This window comes from Fringilla coelebs (assembly GCF_963513975.1).
Source record: "Fringilla coelebs genome assembly, chromosome: 4".
Taxonomy (NCBI): domain Eukaryota; kingdom Metazoa; phylum Chordata; class Aves; order Passeriformes; family Fringillidae; genus Fringilla; species Fringilla coelebs.
In genome coordinates this window covers 2,583,664-2,605,403 of record NC_140032.1, presented here as the reverse complement: position 1 = coordinate 2,605,403, position 21,740 = coordinate 2,583,664, and the positions used below count along the sequence as shown (strand labels likewise).

General features: G+C 45.1%; 1 protein-coding gene across 2 annotated transcripts in view; it reads right to left on the bottom strand.

The window, feature by feature from the left end:
- SLC4A11 (solute carrier family 4 member 11) overlaps window positions 1-21,740 on the bottom strand; it is a 92,737-nt gene that overhangs the window by 42,134 nt on the left and 28,863 nt on the right. The window contains exons 4-8 of one of the 2 annotated variants that reach the window (XM_084204499.1): window positions 16,887-16,933; window positions 11,162-11,393; window positions 10,424-10,486; window positions 9,799-9,880; window positions 252-375 (exon numbers count right to left, since the gene is read on the bottom strand). In XM_084204499.1, coding sequence (XP_084060625.1) covers window positions 252-375; window positions 9,799-9,880; window positions 10,424-10,486; window positions 11,162-11,393; window positions 16,887-16,933 — 548 coding nt within the window. The remainder of the gene's footprint in view (window positions 1-251; window positions 376-9,798; window positions 9,881-10,423; window positions 10,487-11,161; window positions 11,394-16,886; window positions 16,934-21,740) is intronic. The other variant, XM_084204500.1, reaches the window with a different exon arrangement.

Below are 21,740 nucleotides of genomic sequence, written 5' to 3'. Positions count from 1 at the left end.
GCATCCCAGGTGTGTATGGGGACTAGAGAGTGTTCTCCTCCACATCAGGACACAGGCCATGAGACAAGGACACAGCCCACCAATCCACCCCTCACCAACAGGACAAAGCATCTTGGCAGCTGCTGAGAAGACCTCAGGCCTTTTCACATCCCCTTGTGTTTTAAAAACATTTATTAACCCTTGGAGGAGCCTGAGGAAAAGCAAACTCAGGAGAAACCCCTGAAATTATGGAGCAAGAAAACAAAACTCACCATTTTGGGAGGAGCCAGGACCAGAATGACAAATCTGACTTCACAGGAGTTCTCCCCCCAGTTCTGAGGCCTCTCCAGGCGGCTGATGCAAACGTGACGTCGCTGAAGGGACTTTATAGTGCAACTGTGGGGGAAAATGGGATTGTCAGACTGGGCCCCACAACACCAGGCATCATCTCCCCTGGTGCACTAGGCATAAAAACACATTTCACCTTGGAGAAACACATGATGGTGTTGGTTGAAAACATGTGAAGTCTTAAACTTTAGTTACCATATGCCCAATTCTGCTCCCTTTTGTACAATTTGACATCCATGTTTTTATGGGAAATACCTTTAAAGATTTCAAGGTGTATTCTGCCTTTTCCTCCAGCTGCTTTTTAAGAGCCAAGAAAACAAATGACAGTGAGCACAACACACTGAGTACTTGCAGAGCTACAGAAGCTTCTACACACACACACACAAAAAAAGCCTCTTATTAAAAACCACCTGCATTATTGGAAAGCAGATCACATTTCATTTCACCTGATCTCCCAAGGTACTTCTGGAAACACTAAGGCAAAATGCCAAGCCAATATACTCCCACTTCTGCCTTAGGCAGACCTCTCTGTTGTAATGGCTTTCCCCATTTGCTCCCAGCTGTTGTTTTCCCCTTTCTGGCTCCCAAGTGTTAAAGAAACCAGGCTGACCTCCCTGCTCAAGAACCACAGAGATGGGATTAGTGCTTGGAGGGAAATCCTTTGCTGTGATCCAGGGGATGGGATGAATGTTTGACTCCCAGAACCAAGACTAGCAAAGAAAGCTGTGTGGAATAAACACAGGGATCATCTCCAGACGCTGTGAACGACCCGGTCTGTCTCCACCCTGGGATATTTAACCAGAGCTGGGACCTGTTTAGCTGCCACTTTTCCTGCTGGGAAATTTTGGGGCTTGCTGCAGGGGCAGCAAATGAGTAATGAAAGCCTGGCATGCAGCTCTCCTGCTCCCTTTGAAGCCACCAACCACCTCCCAACCCTTCTGTAAGCTGAAAAATGCACACAGGGTTTGCCTACAGACACCTGGAAGAGGTATGGAAGTGTTTTCCTGCCTCAGAGTTATTATTATATATTCCCCTCCTTTTACCTGGTTCAAAGTAATTTCAGCTGCTTGCTCCCTTTTTTTCATCTAACAAGCACCTATCATAGTCCTCCAACAGGAGGATTTATTTCTCTAATTTTTCTTCCACAATCCATCTTATTTCTTTCCTTTTAAGATGTATTCTCACCCCCATGAACCCTGAGGGCTGTTCCATTAACAAGATCTTTGGCTGGAGATGTCCTAGTCTGGACCATGTTGTATTTTCTATCAAGTTCTTCACTATTTGCATTTAAAAAAAAAATTAAAAATCACACCATCAAGTATTTTCTTACTGAGTTTGACTTCCTGATCTCAGACTGGAAGCAGCCTGCTTCTATAAATTAATCTCATACAGACACTTGTCTGAGAGCAACCAAACAGCTTAATTAGAACAATACAGGGCATGAGAAAGATGACACTGTTTCATTTATTTCCTAACTTCTCTTCACCACAGCCTCTTGTTCTTTTTGTACTTGAATCAGCTTTGCAAGAGAGAAAGATCAAGGCAGGTCCTAAGGTGAGGAATAAATATCTTTTGAAGTAATTGAAAATAAAGTGCAAGCAACACTTGTTTTCACAACCGAAGCCAAGCCCCTGGTTGCAATCCAGCTGTGGCTGGACAGCAGACAAGTCTCCTTGTGTTACAGCTCAACAAGCCAGAGGGGACACAAACTCTGGGCTTTGGACCAACTGGAGAACCTTCAAGTGGTCCAACACCTTCACTTCTGTCACCTTCACCCACCTGGTCACCAGCAGTGAATGGTTACTGAAAGCATTAGCATCAATTCTGAGCTCAGTTCTCAGCATTTGCACACCTCAGCTGCTGAGCTTGATGCCTTGTGCAGGCTGACCTAGGACAGAGGCTGGACAGAGCTAAAGAATAAAGTGGGGATTTCTTAGGAGGCCTCAGTGGATGCACCTTGGGCAGCACCAGAGCCCAGCCAGGGCTGCACCCAGGATGAACCAAAATGGTCCCAAAATGCACAGCCAGGCACGGGGTCTCTCCCTGGGATCAGCTCTGCTCCATTTGCATATTGGAGTTCATTGTCCCATCCCAGCTTCAGCCCATGAAATCCCACCCTGCTTGTTTTTCTCTCTTCAGCCCACATTGTTTGTGCTCTTGGGCTGAGATTTAAATCATTTGTCCTTGGTGCCCAGCTGGAGCAGGAATTGTTTTGTCTCCCTGCTCTGTGCACAGAGCTCAGCATCCCCTCATCTGAAGCCCAGACCCACACACTAAAGCAGCACAGCATCTGAAAAGTATATAAGTTAAAACCTAAGGCATCAAGCTCATCAATTAATCTATTTTGAGAAGAAAGGTTTGCTGGGCATTTTGGACATCATTTCTATCCCAGCCATGGCCAGCAGCAGGCACCAGCACCTGCGGCTCACAGAGCTGTACCAACACTTCCCACCCACCTGTCCTTCCTACCATGTGCACCAGGCAGGACCTGAGCAAGCAAGAAACCTCTGAAGTACAAAGCAATCTGAAAAGCCATAACAAAGCAAGCCACATGTTCTGGACTCTTCTTTCTCCCTGGAGTGACAGGGTTATGTTTCAGCTCCATGAATTGTCTCCAGGGCTCTGTTTCCCAGAGACAGGAGTCCTGCCAGCAGTGCCACAATCCCACTTCAGCTCAAGAGCTTCTTGGGTACAGAGAGAAAATTGGATTGTAAAAAACTGAGCTTTGCTAGTGGGTGTCTCTCACACACAAGATCATTTTCATGGCAGCCACAAAAAATTTGTGCTTTTCTTAGTCAGGAGTTCACTGTTTCCTTAAGCTGAGGGACTGGGCAAGAAGAGGATCCCACAGTACTGAAAGATTTCACACAGTGGAATTGACATTGGTGAGACACCAAGAAATCCACTGTCATTATCAACCCTTTTTATCTCTAATAGTTTTATCCAGAGTTCTGGAGTTTGAGGTTTCTTACACTACTGAGAGTCTCCTCCAGCTCCTCTGTAAAGAACTCTATGGACACTGACACATGGATCTAAATCCCAATATCACACCAGTAAAATTGAGAATTTCCAACACTTAGGTCAATGTATAAATAATTTAGATCAATAACACCTTTACAAATCAGGCTGGAATTGATTTAGTGAGGACAAACCTGATTAAAACCAGATTTTAACAGGGGCCACAGAGAAGATGGGATGTACCTGAGCCTGGCTGCATGGAGAGGAGGAACAGTGCAGAATGCAGCCTCATCTCAGTCTGCTCTCCCTCTGTTATATCCATTTATTTGGGGAAAAACATGATGTTTCAATACTTCCAGTGCAAGGCCAAGTCACTCCTGCCCATGCATCATTCATCAGTTCAAGCTTTTCTTCAAATTTAAGCCATTATTTAGTTGACTCAAATCCTATTCCCTGGTGGAGCACTTACAGCTCCCACTTTTGTTTTAATTCCAGAATCCAGATACAAATACAATACAAACCAAAACTGCAGTCCCAACTAGAATTGTGCAAATATTTGTAAAAGACACAAAAAAATAAAGTTCCTTAGTTCACATGGAGAAATTCCAAGCCAAGCAAGACTGCAGGTAAAAGTCAGCACAGCTCAGGCCAGGAAGAAAGTCACTTTCAAAATGAAACAACTTTTTTTTTAAGTAGCACTTAAACAAATTCCCACTAAGAACAAAAAAAGCAGGAGGGTAAATAGCCCCAAAAAACTGAGAACTAGCAAGACATTTTCAGCTGACTCTAAATCAAGTCTGGTTTGGTCAAAGCCTCCAAGTTCCTTTTTGGTTTGACTTGAGCTACATTTGATTCTCCCTTGGTTTGGCCAGAAAGCTGAAAAATCTATTTTCACCCAGTATTAGTCAGCCCAGGAAATGCTGGACTATGATTTAATGAGATGCCAGGTTGTGTTCTTAGCAGTTTTATCTTGATCCCCCAATAACTGAGCTTGTAGAAAGGGCATTTAAATGATAGCACAAATTCTGCTTCCCTCTGCTCCTCTCTGCCTCTGGTGGTGCTGAGGGTGGCACTGGGATGGTGAGAACTGGCAGTGCTCCACCAAAATCCCAGATCCACCAAGTCCCATTGCCCCAGGTCTGCCCCACACCCAAGATGTTATCAGAGTAATAACACATTGCTCAACCAAATCATAAAAAGGGTCAAATTATGGAGACCTAAGAGAAACAGAAACCCTCTTTTAAAAGGGCAAGAGAGGAAGTTAATTCAGAAACAAATTATCCCTTGCAGTATGAAAAAGTGCCCAGCAGAGGTAATCAGCCAGCCAGCCTTTTCCTGTCCCCACACAGAACAACAATGACACTTCTTGTTCTCAACCACTGCCAATAAATCTTCCTTTGCTGAGCAGCTCCAGGCACCAGCTTTGAGAAACCAGGATCTGCAAGTGAGGAATGAAGCTGTGGCCAGGCCAGGCAGCTCACCCACAGCCTGGCACAGGCTGCTCTCAGCCACAACACCCCCACTCCAGGCTGGAAGTCCTTCTGGCCTGGGAAATGCACCTTGCTGGGCTCCAGGAAGACTCATCCTCTCCTGGGGGAAGGATTATTGAGAATTCCTTTCCAGCACACAGCACCTGCAGGAGCTCTCCAGCACCACCTGGGATGGCCCAGCATGGAGGGGAGAGACCTTTAAAAGAAAATTAATTGGTTCTCTGAATTCAAAGAACACTTGCCAGATGTTGGCTGTGCCACTGGGGCTGTCACTGTCATATTTTCTGAAAAATCCCTTCGCCAGGATTTCTTCTCCTGGGAAGATGAGAAGCCTCAGATAATAAAACAATATTATCTCACTTGCTTTTCCCTCTTTTGCTGCTGTGGAATGTGGCTAGAGATTGTTTACCAACAGGTGCATGTTTGACTGGTTTCATGTGAATTGTTTTTACTTAATGACCAATCCCTGTCCAGCTGTGTTGGACTCTGAGGAGTCAGTCATGAGTTTTTAATTAGTATCTTGTTAAGCCTTCTGCCTGTATCCTTTCTCTTTCTTTAGTATAGTTTTAGAATAGCATTCTTTAATATAATATAACATAAAATAATAAATCAGCCTTCTGAGAACATGGAGTCAGATTCTTAATTCCTCCTTCGTCCTGGGGACCTCACAGACTCAACACTGGGGCCATGGTTTTGAGGTGAACACGGTGGTGCTGTGTTAAGGGTTGGACTTTTCCAACCTTCCTGATTCTATAAGAAGGCTTCTCACCCCTGTACAGACCCTGCAGGTAGCAAAACAAGCCATCTTTTTTCTTCAGGACCCCAATTCCTAATGCACAGGTTGAATTTGAGGTTTTCTTTTCATAAAACAGTACCTGCAAAAGCTTCAGCTCTCCAGCATAATCTGGGAAAACCCAAAAAGGGTGGAGAGGCCCTTAAAAAATTATATGGTTCTCTGAGCCCAAAGAACACTTGAGAGATGATGGCTGTAAATTGTGGAGAAGAGGCTCTTGCTTCCAAGGCTCCAAATCATGTAATCATTCCTCTAAATGAAAATATTTGTTTTAAGCAGTCCAACTGTTTTAATTTCCCATTTTGCCCTTTAAAAGAATAATCTGAGGAAGAAACAGCAAGTGAAGCATCTCTATTTGCAATCTATTCAACAGCTAAATCAGAGACAATGTGACTCTTCTAGAAACCCACAGACCTCTGGGTCTGGAAGAACCCTTAAACACATGAAATGGACTGGCATTAGTTCTGCTCAGAAAGACACCAGTCACATTTTTCACAGTAACACATTAAATTTGGGATCTTACTCCTCCAATTTTGATTATCTCAACAGCAGCCTTGCTGGTTATCCAATATCATCTCACAATACCTATTTTTTGAGAGGCTACCTGGGTTTTCCTGAGTTCAACTCCTCCACAGGAGTCACTGCCATGACAGGCCACATCAAAGGCAGAAATTCTATAGCAACACAGAGCACACAAACCACTGAACCACTCTTTGCTTGCAGAGAGGTTTTTTTTCCCCCTCTGCTCTGCCTGTTAAAAGAGCTTTAGGAAATCACTTTAATGCCCAGTCCATGCAGAGCCAGAAATGGCTGTACAACTACTCCATCCAGACTATGGAGCAGCTTGATTTCACATTTTTCTAAGGATTCAGCTCTGGAAATCAGCAGTTATATCAATCTGCTGGCAGGGAGAACACAGCCTGGAAGCTGGGATGCCTGGGGAGTTCCATCAGCTCAGGGATATTTGTTCCATAACCCACTGAGCTGATGTTTTTCCTAGCAGGACATGAGGGAGAAAAATATACCAGCACACAGTTAAGCCATTTTAAAATCATATATCCTTCACTCCAAGAGGAAAAAATTAAAAATCAGGCATGTTCATCTTCATTTGTTAGGCAGTTAAAGAAGGAGTGGGGTGTGATAAGACTTGGCTTGTGATAGAGTCACCTCTTCATGGGATAAGGAGGGGTTTCTTGGCCTTTTGGAGGCACAAAACTGCAACACCAAAACCAGCAGCTCCCACTGCTTATCCATTTTTCCCAGCCCAGACATGGAAAATGTCCAGTTTCCCCCTCTGTGCTGGGATCATGGCAGGTCTGGGTGGTTCAGGGAGAGCTCCAAGCACCCTCCTGGCAGCACCTCTGCCTGCTTCAGTCATTCCATGCTGCAGGTCCTGCCAGCAGCTGAGCTTCCTCACTTAAATAACTGAGGAAAACACTCCCCACTCTGGGACAGGACTACCCCTCATCCCAGGTTCTCCAAGGAAACAACCAGCAGCAGCTTCCCAGGGAAGCACAGGAGATCTCTGGGCCAGTTTGGGTCTTCCTGTTCTGGCAAATGCAGGAATAGGAGGAAAAAAAGAGTTGTGTCCATGGTTTCAAAGGTATGAGATCCTGTCCTGGGCTGATGAAGCTCATCTATAACTCCCAAGATTTGCTTTCTAGTTAGGAAATGACCATGTACACAAATAGAAACCTTCATTCTTCCAGAGCTGGATTCTGCTGGTCACTGGGGCATGAAAGGCTTTGATACTCTCAGCTCTCATTTTAACAGAAGAATCCCAAGTTTTCCATGAGCTGATGTAGCCTGGTATGGCCTCAGCAGGATCAGGTTCTGGTCATTCCTGACAAATCACCCCTAGAGCCTGCAGTGAATCAGAATTCAGCTGTTTTCCTGGACTTCACAGGAACATTGAAACCTTGAGATCTTCAATTCCTCAAGGGTTTGTTCTGCCCTGTGGCTGAAGCCCAGCTCCATATGGAATGTGTGACCTTGCTGGAGCTTCTCTAGACCTGAAACCATCAGGAAAGCACCAAATCCAACAGAAGCAGAACAATTATTTCAACTGCAGGTTTTCCCCACTGCTTTTCTCACAGAGGATAAATCAGATAAGAAATAAGAACCTTCTTTCCAGCACAAAGGAGAGAGAAACACATTTTTGTCTTCATTAGGAATGTTCTTCTGCAGCCAGGCTCTGCACAACTCAGTGAATATCCTACAAAATTCCTTCCTTTCTCACCCCAAACTAATTTCAGCTGTTAATATTTCCCCTCATCATCTATGCTGAAGCAACACCACCAAAATCTTATCTCTGAGCTGTTCCTCCTCATCAATATAATCTTATTATATCAATTTTATCTCATCCACCAGGAACTAAAAGTTGGTTAAGGTGCACCAACCCAGCAGCGCTAATTTAAAATTTAGCAAAGGGTATAGACCAAATGCAAGGATAAAGAATAGCAGATATCTTAAAGGTTCTTCCCACTCATATGGAAAATTTTTTCATCAACAAATTCCTTTTACTTCAGAGGTTTGGAAGCTGTTTTGCAATCTGACTTCAAGAAAAATGTAAGATCTAAAAATATGGTTCACAATCTGTTGCACAATAACTCCAGCAGAAATACAGTGCAATAATTAGATAATTATAGTTAATAACTCATCATTGCTTTCCCACCACTTTCTTCTCCCTCTTCAGAGCAACAAAAGGAAGAAACAAGGAAAGTTTTGCACAAGACACCTTCAGGCTGTGAGCTTATTTTTTAAATCATCTCTTGTCATGGAAGCCAGGATTACTCACATGGATGCATTTAAGCTCTGGCTCACTTTCCTAACAGGCTGAACCCACCCTTTTCAGTCTCATGTATGTAATCACAGCATTTGTATCCTGACCTTTAAAATGCTTTGGTGTTAAGGCAACACTCCCCAAAACCCTCCACAGAGCTGTCTCACCCCACAGAGCAACTTCCATCCTCTGCATCAGCAGCACCCACATATCCTCACTGCTGCTACCCTTCCTATGGCATCCAAAGAGGAGAAAACTGCCCAGAAGTCCTCTTGGTTGACACCATTTTACTTTATAAACTGGTTTTGTTCATTGTGGTCCTGCTCTGTACGTGCCAGGTGTAAAAAAGTAGCAGACAAAGCACAAAATCCCATCCAGTTCTCTTCTCTCTCAGGACACAGCCCTGATATGCCATCACTTCTTTTTCACATGGAGATCACATCCTTCTCTTTCATAAGAGATTCAAAACAGACCTTGTTTGTTGATGATGTTGTCTCCTTTTTGATTATTATTTTTTTTTAATCCTCTATTTCTCTCCATTTTCCCCAGCCATAAGCAGAGGGCAGGAGAAGAGCAAGCAGAAGGAAAACTATTGTGACAGTTGTCCCAGCAAACTGGCTGTGAAGGCTAAAATATGTGCATGCCTTTAGGCACCTATCCCACATATCCCAGCCATTTCTCTGGGAATTAACATATTTCTTGACAACTCTGACTTTAAGACTGCACAGGAATAAAGCAACAGAGGCAAAAAAGCACTGCTTTGGCTGGCTCAGGGACTCAGGTTGTGGCCTGTCCCTGTGAAGGGACAGCCTGGCTCACCCCACAGGCCTGACTTGGAGACAATAACTTCAAACCCCAGTTCTGGTCAAGTGCAAGCTGGGGAGAAGCCACCACATCTCATAAATCCCAGGTGACAGAGTTCTTAAGGGCCTGCTCCTCCAATGTTAAACAGTGTTGACAATTAATCAGCGTCTAAATTAATTGTCAGACAAAGTAATCAGTGTCTAAATAGTGTGGAATGTCTGACTTCAATTTTCAGCTACAAAGTTTGGATGGTTCCATCAAAGGAGCTAAGAAATCTTTTGGTCCAGGCTCCCAGACTTTGGCAGGCAAAGCAGCCCATGAACCAGTTTGCTTGTCCCTTTGAGAAGTTCCTTTATTAGCATTTCTCAGTAATTAGCATTTTCTGGCTCATTTTTTCAGCATTCTTAGCTTGTTAACAGCAGATTTCTATAACATCCAAGAGCTGAATGCCCTGGAGGGGCTGTGGTCACCTACTGCATGTGTTTGCAAAGAGAAGCAGCCCAGAGAGAGACAGATCCCACAGGATGGATGGAACAAGAACCACCATTTTAACCCAAAAGGGCACATTCTGAACCTCTGTTCCTCCCAGCAGCAGGAAAACGTTTGGATGTCAGTGATTTTGTTCATCTAACCCAGGTACTTACATGATACAGAGCCAGGACTGCTGATACTGCACCCCAGTGACCGTGGCTGTGACCCCTTGAATTGTGTCTGATAAGAGGTGAACTGGGAAGAGAAGAGAGGGAAACATCACAGGCTGTCCTCATTTATTCTGCAGCTGTAAATAACATTTCTGTCTAAATGGAAGCTGACTACTAATCCCAAGCATTCCTATCTACCCAGTGGACTAATGCAGGGGTGGGGGCTGACAGAGAGAGATGGAAACATTTGTCCTGCTGCTTTTGAACTGTGTCCTGAAACTATTCACAGCTTAGAAAGGCAGCTGCTTTCTCCTCCCAACATCATCCTACTGCAGTACTGGGTTATTAGATTAGCATTATGCACCACACACACACAGACAGGACTGGGAGGGGTGTCACCTTCCCAATCCCCTGCCCTCTCTCCCCCTCTTCCCAGCTACTGCTCTCACACTATTTTACAGCACTACTTACTTTTTGTTCTTTATTGGCAGAAAGCCTAAATTAAAGGGATTACAAATGCGAAGCTCTAAGACAGGTAGCAAGAAGTAACCAAAGCATGAACATGCTTACTACATGCTCAGGACTTGACATATCTGTTAAACAAATTCACTCAGGCTGTGACAGTTACATTTGAGGTGCGATGGATATGATTGTGCATTCATTCCTGTTGACTCTGAACCATCAGGGGTGCCTACAGAGAAACAATGCTCAGTTAAGCTTCTTCACATCTTGGGCTAAAAGGCAGCGTTTTTTACACTAAACTACAACATTTGTTGATAGCTTAAGGTGATACCAGTTGTTGAAAGCTTAAGGTGATACTATCTGTTGATAGCTCAAGGTGATACCAGTTGTTGATAGCTTAAGGTGATACCCAGGCAACAACCTTGGCTAGGGCTGCCCCAGTTGAGCTTCTGGAGGAAAATCAAGTGTCTCCAATCTCCTCCAGTGGGCTGGGAGTGACACAAAGGATCAACCCTACCCAATTACTCATCCAAAACAGGCAAAATTCCCCAGCCTGTGTGAATTCAGGTGGAGAATCACAAGGCAAAAGAATCATTGCTGACAAGGAGAAGCAAACCAAAAGGGTCTATGCAGACAAGACACCCCAGCGCTGCTGACTCCTCACCCCAGAGAGCACCACAATGGATGATCTTAATGAAACAGGGGCAAGACTTCACCAAAACACAAAAACCCTGGAGAAATGAGGCCCTTCAGTCTGAGTGAAATGGGAAAAAAAAATCAACCCACGGGGTGACATGCAACGTGCAAGCCTGGGGACCACACAGTGATTGTTCAGCACCCCACCATGGCAAGGATGGCAAATGAAGAGCAGCCCAGCAGCTAAAGCAAACCAAGAGCTGATTACCGTTCCCTTCCCGTGGGGTCCCTGAATCTGTGAATAAAGTGTTCATGATTTTTTCGAAGTTGCAGCTGGGCTCCATGTTCTCAGGATCCTCGGCGAAGTGTTTCAGCATCTCCCGGAGAACATCGTCCAAGGACGTGGCTGTTTCATCCAGGATGATGCTGGCTCTGGCCAAGAAGCCATCCAGGTCTCTCTGGGCTCTCACCTCCTCCTCAAAATTCTTTAATTTCAGGTACTGTGTTGAGAAAAGGTCAGAGCATCAGACACAAAACCAGCAAAGTAGAATCTGGGTCCTTCACAAGCAGTTTTGCTGAAGTTATCACCCAACCAAAGATTCTATTGGCCATTCAGGTCACAGGAGAAAAGGCATTTTATGCATTAACTCATTGAAGGTTTGCATTTTCAAGACTTATCCTAACAGTTTTGGGGATTTTTTAGCCTAGAGTAAGTTGGTCTAAAAGCAAAAATACTTAAGGTAGCATTTAAAATCTTTTTTAGGTTCAAGTAATTCATGAATTTTGAAAAAACATGGGAAAGTTATTTGGGAGAAATGGATACTTAGCTCAGCAACACGAAAAATTACCAGTATGAATCTCAGTGCCAAGTCAGCCCAGTTCTCCTCAAACTGGGAACCATCTGTCCCCAGTGCTCCCAGTTAGGGAGCCTGAAGTGGCAGGTGGGGAATCTCATCCAGCCCATCACCTTTTCTGACATTTGCTAAATTTCTGTTCTTTCCACTTTCATGGAAGTTTTCTTCCTTTGTGGATTTAGCTTTAAAGCAATAATGAATAAAAGACAGCAGAGGCTGAAACTATCCCAGCTCTCTGCTGGTTCCTTCTGCTGTCCCAAACTCACTGGGAGATGGAAGACACAGCCCCACTGTGTTGGGACTCATGCAGGAAAAGTGAATTCCTTATTCATACAACTCATTTGATACAGTTTTTACAGCCCTCGTGAGCAACTTTAACTGGTTAATAGCTTTCTTGCTAATTACTCTATTGGTTAGTAAAAGGTATTTTACTTGTCTATCAAATCTTTCTTTTCTTGAATTGTTTACATATTATCTTCACTGATGGGACTGAGCTTATTGTTTATCCACCTATCTTCTTATGGGACTGAGCTTATTGTTTATATAGGTGCACTTGTTTTTTACCCTAGAAATAGACTGTTGTGTTAACAAACTCTCATTTTCACGATGTTTTTGCATGAGAACTTGCAAAGTACTTAGCTGTACTTAGAAGTAAGAGGCCAGCTATTAATTTAACAGAGCAGCCCTGATTTTATGAGGCTTTTCTTTTATATTCTTTCTACCTGTCTGTGACATGTGTTCCAGAACCTCAACTCCTTTCTGTACCTGTCAGCTGGGAAGGTGATTAATTGAGTGATCAAAGTACAAATGCCTCCTTCCCATTGCAGAGTCCTTGGAAATCCACACACAAGCGCTGGACAAGGAGGGCTGACAATCCTGGCCCTCTCCTTCAACAGCCTGAGTGAGGAAATGGGAACTGAGCTGTTCTATGGATCTTCCTTCCCATGGGAAAGCTGCCAGGCTCAATTCGTGATGCTGAGAACCAGATTGTCAAGAGACATTGAAACCCTCAGTTCCCCTCAAGCTCAGGAAGAACCAAGCTCTGAATTGCTTTTACAACTCTGATCCCCAGCTGCCTCCCCAGCCAGGACCATGCCACGTTCCCCCCAGGGTGCAGGGCCATCCCTCATGGGTCCTCTCCTTCCATGCACACTCTCTCTTACCTTTTCCATTTATAGACACAGGCAAAAAAATGCTAACATCTCCCTAATTACTGTAATTATCACAGCAACTATCAAGTTGTCAGTACACATCCATTGCAATTAGCACTGTTTTACTTTGCATCAATCACTCTTTCCACAGCATCCTTGAGAGGGAGGATTCTCTGAAGCGTTTCAGCTCCCACCCCCAAGGCTTTGGAGCCATCTGCTCGTAGGAGAGGAGACGGTGGCACAGCTACAACTCCACCTCAGAAGTGCAAGCAGTGAGTCTGTCTCAAAGTGAGAGCAGATTAACACACATCTGTAGTAAGAGTTTTGAATATAGCAAAGGTGGCTTTGTGTCACCAACTTCTGGAGAGAAGGAACCAGAAGCAAGACAGCAGAAGGAGAAAGTGGAGAAACAACAAAAAATTAATCAAAGGCATTAATGTGGGTTATCTGCCCAGATTAAGGCATCACAGAATGGTTTGGGTTGAAAGGATCTCAAAGATTATCTAGTTCCATCCCCTGCCATGGGCAGGGACACCTTCCACTACTCCAGATTGCTCAGAGCACTATCCAGCCTGGCCTTGGACACTTCCAGGGTGAGGCAGACACAGCTCCTCTGGGCAAGCTGTGCCAGGACCTCACCATCTTCATGATAAAGAATTTTCTCCTAGTATCCAGTCTAAACCTACTCTCTTTCAGTCTGAAGCCATTTCCCCTTGTCCTGTCACTCCAGACTATTTTAAGTTATCTCTTCCTCTCTTTCTTGTAGCTCCCTTCAGGCACTGGAAGGCCCCAGTTCATCTCAATCAACCCTGATCCTGCACTGAGCTGTGCTTGACAGCACCAGCAGCAGCTCATTGCAAATCAGGAGGATTTAGCTCCAGCTGAGCCACAGGCTTCAAGCAATGCCTTGGAAAAATAACTTTCCATGCCCCACAGCTGTTTCATTTCCCTGCTGTTGGTTCTTTATAGGAAATAGGGGGAATATTTATCACCCATTTATCATTATTATCAGTTCCTAAGATTAGGGAAGGCATTATAGAGTCATGGAATGGTTTGAGCTGGAAAGGAATTCAAAGCTCATTCAGTTCCAACCCCTGCCATGGGCAGGGACACCTTCTACTAGCCCAGGTTCCTCCAAGCACCAATGTCCAGCCTGGCCTTGGACACTTCCAGGGATCCAAGGGCAGCCACAGCTGCTCTGGGCACCCTGTGCCAGGGCCTCCCCACCCTCACAAGGGAGCATCTCTAACATCCAATCTAAATCTACACTCTGAGCTTAAAGAGGCTTTATGCACATTAAACATCACAAGGCAAGCAGCCACCATGAAAGGAGAGAAATCCATCTCTCCCTGAGACACACCAAAATCAAATTACTGGAAGCACTGGCACAGCAAAGCCTCAGCAACAGCTCAGGCACAACTGTTCCAGCCAGGACCCTCATTGGATTCAGGGGAGATTAATGAATGCTCCCTCACTAATATTTTTAGCTGGATAGTCAAGTCACACCAGGAAACTTGATGCTGGAAACTCGATGCTGGAAACTGCTTAGGAAGAAACCCAAGTCAGCTACCCAAGAGCCATTTGAACAGCTCTGGGCATCCTTGATTGCAAAGCTCCACATTGCACCAGGACAGGAACAGAGGCTGTTGTGCCAAAAAAGAGGGAAAACACTGAAACAGCCTCCCCTGACCTCAGGCAGGCCAAAATCACACATTCTAACTTATCAACAAGGCACAAAATGCAAGCTCTCTCCTGGCTGGCTGCTCAGGAGACACCTTCACTTAGAGCCACCAGAAAATTTTTTGTGGTGTCCAAAAAAATCCCATTCTCCTGAGCAGAGCTCTGCCTGGGCTGCTGCCATGGTCCTTTGGGCCAATTCCCTCAGAACCACTCTGTGATGGTGATTAAACAGCTCAATCTGCGTGAAGAACCTTTATTCCTGCCCACCAAGAGCCCTGCTAGATAGCAAACTGCCTGAGACACAAACTGCCCTTCCAGAACCACAGGCTCCCACCAGAGACAGGGACAACCTTCAGGGAAACCTCTCCAGACAAAGCTTCTCACTTCTCTGCTGGTGATTCCCCCTTCCCAGACACTTGGAGCCATCTCCTCCATGAGTCAGGTCTCAATTTCCTTTGCATTTGAAGCACAAAATTTCCACTCATCCTCCCTGGAGGGAAAAACTGGCAAAAGTGTCTTTTTCTCAAGCCCCGCTAAAGCTCTCTGGTATTTGTGGCTCCACAGTACACTAAAATGCTCAAGCATGAACTACAGGCCAGAAAAAGCAAGAATCCTACAGCTCTGAAAAGGAAAAACAAAATAGAAGAGACACTTATGAGTTAGCGGTTTCCAGCTATTTCTTATCAGAGGCAGATCCTGAGTTTGGGCTTAGAATTTGCACTTTTAAGTGATTAAGTTCTCAGGTTACTTTCAGTCAAGTGTGTATGACTGAGAACCTTGGCACTGGGATTAGACAAGACAAATTAGGGATAAATACATTCTCATTCCTCAGCATGGAACTGCTTATTTTAACTTTCCATGATTCTATACCAAACAATGTTTAATTTTTTTTTTGGTGGTGGCTTTGTTTTGGGTGGTGTTTTCTTTGGTATTTATTTGCTTTGGGGTTCTTTGTTAACTTGGAGGAAAGGTTTTTAAAGCTATCACACATTTCCTCCCACTACTAATTCACACTTCTGAAATATCTTTTCAGGATCTGGGCTGCCTTAGAGTCCTAAAGCAAGGCAGAATTAAAGAGCTCTCTGGGATTCCCTATAAAGCCCCCAAAGCTTACAAGGCTACACAAACTAAAACCTCAAGTTACAACCTGCAACAAAGCCTGAAATCCAAGATCTCAGGCACTGGCAAAGCTGCCCAGGGCTGTGGTGGAGTCCCCATCCCTGGAGGGATTTAAAAGCCATGTGGTTGTGGCACTTGGGGACATTGTCAGTGGTGGCCTTGGCAGTGCTGAGGGAATGGTTGGATTTGGTGACCTTAGAGGGTTTTTCCAACCGAAATGATTCTGTGATTTACCAGGATCAGTGATGCTACAAGTTCCCATGACAACTGCCACTCCTTCCAGCCTTCAGGCAAAAAGTCAAGACAACTTAATGCACCACCAGCCTCACAACCCTAAAGGCAAAAGTTCCCATGGTACTAAATGCAGAAGCAGAGAATAGAATGGGTTGGGTTGGAAGGGACCTCAAAGATCACCCAGTGCCACCCCTGCCACAGGCAGGGACACCTTCACTATCCCAGATTGCTCCAAACCCCAATGTCCAACCTGGCCTTGGACACTTCCACGGACCCAGGGGCAGCCACAGCTTCTCTGGGCACCCTGTCCCAGGGCCTCACCACCCTCACAGAGGAGTTATTAAAAAACCAACCCAATTCCTCCCTGAGTACTTTCTGTGTCCTTCCATAGCTGAAGGTTTGGAATAACAAAGCCTGTCAAGGATTTTTCTGCACTTTCACCTTATCATTAGTGAGTTACAGTCTCAGGAGCAAGTGTAAACTAAGTGTGGGCTCCTAATCCTCCTCCTAGCCTGCTTGTTTCCAGGGATTTCACTCCTGCTGAACCTCGTGGAGGATGACTGATTAGCTGGAATAAAGAGGGAACCACATCCCAGCCACGTCTGCTGGGTGTCTCTGTTTCCAGCTCCACAGGAGCTCAGCAGCCAGGACCTCTACAGCACACACTTGGATCCCTGTGGAGGCAGCTGCAGAAGAGAAAGTGATGAATTAACATGTCAAGGAATTGTCTGGGACAAAAAGCAGCGGAACAATCAGAATTACAGAGAATTTGTTCTGAGAATGAGCAGCACGTGGCTTTTTATGTTTAAAGAAAGGGAGAGGAATTCAAGAGAAGAAGTATTTAAATGCCTTTGGCTTAGGCCAGTGACAAACAGCCCCTCAGTCTGTTTCATGATCCTTTTCTGTACTTCTGAGGATGAAAATACCAAATTGGTCACACAGCACTTCTACTTACCTTCCTTGATGTGTGCAGTAACACGCAGCCAGCACCTTCACTTTCAGCTGGAAAGAAGGAAAAAAAAACCCACATCAGAAGAGTGTTACTATCAGAGGTACCTGACAGGCAGCAGGAGCCGAGCAGGAGGCTCAGGAGGAGGTGAAGCATCACTCTCTTGGCAGGGGATGATCTCTAGAGAAAAGCAGAGATTCAGTTTTTACAACATCTCCCATTTTGGAAGCGTGAACCAAGCACGCTTGGATTGGCATTATCTGATCACTAGGGGATTGTGTCTTGCAGCTTTTTTTGGCTGGGTTTTTGTAACTCTGATGTATTTTTGCTCTTCCCTTCTCTCCCTCCCTCTCCACCTCCCCAAAAATCTAACTCCTAATCCTTGAAGTAATCATTTAATCCAATGCATCGTTGTTTGATAGATTGAGGCTACGATTTCATGAGTCACCCTCGTTTGGAAACCCTCCTTGTCCTCGTTAAGGAGTCAACAATAGCAGCCAGGCACTTCCAAGGGATTGCAGGCAGTGACTCCAAGATGAGCACATTAATGTCCTGTCAACTCACCACGCTGCCTCCATAAATCTGAGGAGAAAGCAACACAGCTCTTGGGAAAGAAAACTGCTGTTTAGGGACTAGTAAATGTCATTGAATACACAGGATGGGGGAACCCGGGAAATTCCCACTTCAAACTTCCAAGCGCCAACAATAACATTTTCTTAGAGTAACTACAAAGCATTTTTTGGGTATCAGCTACAAAACAAAACAAAATCAAGCTCTATTTGCCAAAAGCCCAGTCCTTGCAGCCAAGGCAGCCTCTCTGTGGCATTATTTGTCCCACAGGTACTTTTTGTGCAGAGAATCACGAAATGGTTTGGGAAGGGACCTTAAGGACCATTGAGGTCACCTTCCACTTGACCAGGCTGCTCCAAGCCCCATCCAACCTGGACTTAAATACTTCCAGCCTGGCATCCTTCTCCTTAAGTTCTCCAAAAACCCCCCAAAAACCTGAGCTGCTACCAAAACAAAACACATGAACAGCTTTAATTTGAATGAGCACAGCAGCATGGAAAAAACCCACTGAAGACCAAAACTTTTCCAGAGGCCAAGTTGTGGAAAACTACAGAGATGTAACACGGAGTTACAGTTATTCAGATGAGGGTTTTGCTTCCTTTCCAGATCTCTACTTCCAAATCCTAACCTGTAAGAGCTGCTGCAATCCCATGACTTGGCCACGCACCTTCAAGCCAAGCCCTGCTACTCTCCAAAAAATAAACTGAGGGTGCAACTCACATTAAAACTCCAGAACTCAAAAAATCCCCAATTATCTTTTGCATGCAGAAAGCTGATTTAAACAGAATCATCACTGATCAAACAGAAATTTGAGTTTTGCCCTCAATGGGGTTCAAAGGCTCCAACTCAAAGTGGGAGGAGAGCTGTAGAAAAGACGGAAAGGATTGACTTCATCTTCCCCTAAACAAAATGAGGTGGTTCAGAAGCTTTGGTTACATCAGCCAACTTCTCCCAGATTTCACTTGGATGCTGCACATGTGATTAAAAGCATCACTTAACCAGACAAGTCTGCTGCTGCAACAGCCCCAATTATTCCTGCTTTTGCTGCGCCTTTTGGAAAACACAAGCTGTTTCATCTAAAAAGTGCAATTTATTATTAAAAAGCAAGCACCCAAATAAACCAGAAACATCAAGCATTTTCCCCAGGCTCTCACATCTGTAGTTCTCCAATGCTCACTTACCCAACTTCCAGCCTAATTACACATGCAGAAGTATGCGGGGAGATTTGGAAGCCCATAAATATTCATTGAGGAGAAAACATGTTTTGGTTTATCTGCTTTTGCAAGAAATAGTTCTGGAGAGACAAAAAATACCCACAATCCTGAACAATAGCAGGCACATGCTGAAGAGAGAGCTGCAGCCTGTACTCATGGATGCATGGAAATGGAACAGAAATTCTTGTTGTGCTTTTATCAGGCAGCTACTCTTGGCTCCTCTTATCATTTTCAAGGTGTATCAATCTTTGCTGACAGCTCTCTCACGTACCCAGCTGGAAGAGCACCAAGTGCTGCTTTATCAACAGAAGCAAAAACATCTCATTACATCTGTTGGAGCAGGATCTTTCAAACTTCTCAAAAAAGCTGTTCTGGATACAGAGGTGGCACTTTGGAAAGCCCAGAGCCTCATTCATCATTCATCCCAACAGCACACGGCTCAGATTTAATCCAGGCAAGGAAATGGATGGATATGGCCATTCCAGTTCTGGGCTGGTATCTTAAACGCTCACTGGAGTGCTACAGCATCACTCAGGGATAGCAGCAAATCCACTGGAACATGACAAAGGGAAGGGAAAAATACACAGAGACTTCTCAAGTGCTCTTCTGCCTTGCTCACAATAAATATCCATTTATTTCCTGCCGGGCAATGAGGGATCAAACCCAGCAGGAGGTTGCCTATGACACATCCAAAGCTCAAGTCCAACCACCACCAGCCTGCCACTCATTTTTTCCTCCTCCACAGCACCATCCCTGCCTCCCTCCAGCCAAGGAGGGGTAAAAAGAACCAACACCATTGGCCCTTGCACCTCCTCAGAGGAGCCCTTCATGGGAACGACATGGATACAGAAAACCCTGGATTCACCCTACAAGAAACTCCCCATCAATCTCCTCAGCCAAGAGCAGTAACTTGAAAATCTCAGTAATTTGAGATTTCACACCTCGACATCACAATTAAGCACAATGAAACTCTATGAGGAGGTCGGGACCACGTGAAATTTTCACGTCTATTTTTGTGGCCCTCCTTGCTGGACAGAGCAGGCAGCAAAAGCCTATTTTAGGCAAGCAAGCGAGCAAGGGGCATTATTGTGTGTCCTCACACACAGCTGAGGGAGAGCTGCCAGGGGTGGCTGAACTTATCTGTTGGGCTCTGCTCCAGGTCCTGCCCAGGGGAAAAGCCAAAAAGTCAGCAACGCATCCCCGACATCCCCTGGCAGGCAGATCAAGGCGCCACGCGCATCCCGAGTTTCTGCGATGCGTGCACGCAGGCACGGAGCGTTACTGGGAACCCCACGAGCGACTCCCAGGGAGCTCAGCTCTGACAACACTGAGGAATTGTCACCATCAGAGCTCGTGGCACACTCAGGACCCTGTCTCTCCTTTTTATTCTCCAAACAGGCCCCGTCCAACTTCAACACGAATGAGATTTAATGCTTGGAAGTTTATTTGCTCGGTTTCATCCCAGCTGCCCTAATAATATCCCTGAGAGCAACCCAGAGAAACAAAATCCCCTCCTTGCTTCCCCTCCACTCCCTGCTTAGGTAACAACATCTGCCATGCAAGCCTGAAAACAAACCCCTGAAAGTCAAATACCAAAGTTTAAGGCTTTTCACCTTTTGCTTTAAGAGATCTCCTTTCACCCAGGATCCCTTTCCATCCTTTTCCTCATCCAGGTCCCCAGTGCTGCCCTTAACACCTGAGAAGATCCAAAAGCCTTTGGAGCAAAGCCACCACTGGATGCCTGCAGCATCTTAAGACAGCATTTTATTTTGGGATAAAAGGAGTGGAAATGAGAGAAAAAGAGCTTTTTGGCCGTGCACATTTCTTTAGATCTACAAACACTCCCTGGTGCATCTTCACGGTAAATATATATAAGCACAGTAAAATAAATCAGAGCAGAATACTGTATTAGCACTTCCATGGTTTTCCCTGAAAAATATCAAGGACCTGGTGTGACTGGAAGCATTTAAGGTTTTGAGGGCTTATTACTTAAAAGAAAAAATGTCTATTTTATCTTTGTTTTTTATCAGGGGTCTGCCCAAATCTGAGACTCAGCCACTTGTGTTGAACCACACTGCGAGCAGAAAAAAACTGTTCTGCTTTTCAAATCTGCCTTAAAAAATATTTAAATAAAACCCCATCACCACATGGCATGACAGGAGTTTGTCAGGAGCAGTAGTGACACCTCTAACACACCACTGGCAGTGAGGGATTGCACAAACAGGATCTCAGAGGGATTCTTTGCTCTGCTGTCCTGAGCTTGGACTAATCACCATCAGATTTGAGTTATTTTGGTTAAATATTGTTGGATAAATAACTGTGCCTTCATTATCCCACATTCCCACGACAGGTGATGGGCTGAGCTGAGGCAAAGAGCCTGAAGTCTGCTGGGATCATCCCACAAATCCCCAGGCCAAAGGCAGGTGGGAATCACGGTTCTGAAACAGCAAAAACAGCAGGGCAGGTGAAGAACCATCCCTCACATTCCTGGGTGGGGAACTGGGAAGAGAGGGGACAGCACCGACTGATTAGGGGCAAGGTGTCACTTGTCACACCCTTTTGTGCTATAAAAGCTGAATATTTCATGAAAAAACCCACCTGTGATAGCTTCTGTCAATCAATTTGGAGCAGCGAGAAAATGTGCATTTTTTTTTCATGCACACTTAATCCCAAGGGGAGGATTTAGCTGCTCCAAAGCACCAAGGTGAAGTGTAGAGAAGGGAGGCTGCTGCCTCCGTGCAGAAGCACCCGTGCTCCCCCCACACCTCCCTCAGCTTCCTAAGCAGCGCTTTGAAAACACCCTGGTCAGGAAATTCGGAGGGAGGCCGTCCCCTCCCCGGCACACAATCGCTATATCCACTTTCCATTAGAGGGTAGGAAGCCTCAGGAGCCCAACATCCCACTCTGACATCAAACTGCTAAAACAGGAGTTATCAGATGGAACGCGTGGGTCAGCATTGTGCCTCGAGACATAAAAAGGACCTTGGTATTAATGTGAGGAAATGTGACTATTGTGTGCAGAGTGATACCCATTCAAGCCCAGACCACTTGTCTCTGGACCTTACTCTCCCTGGAA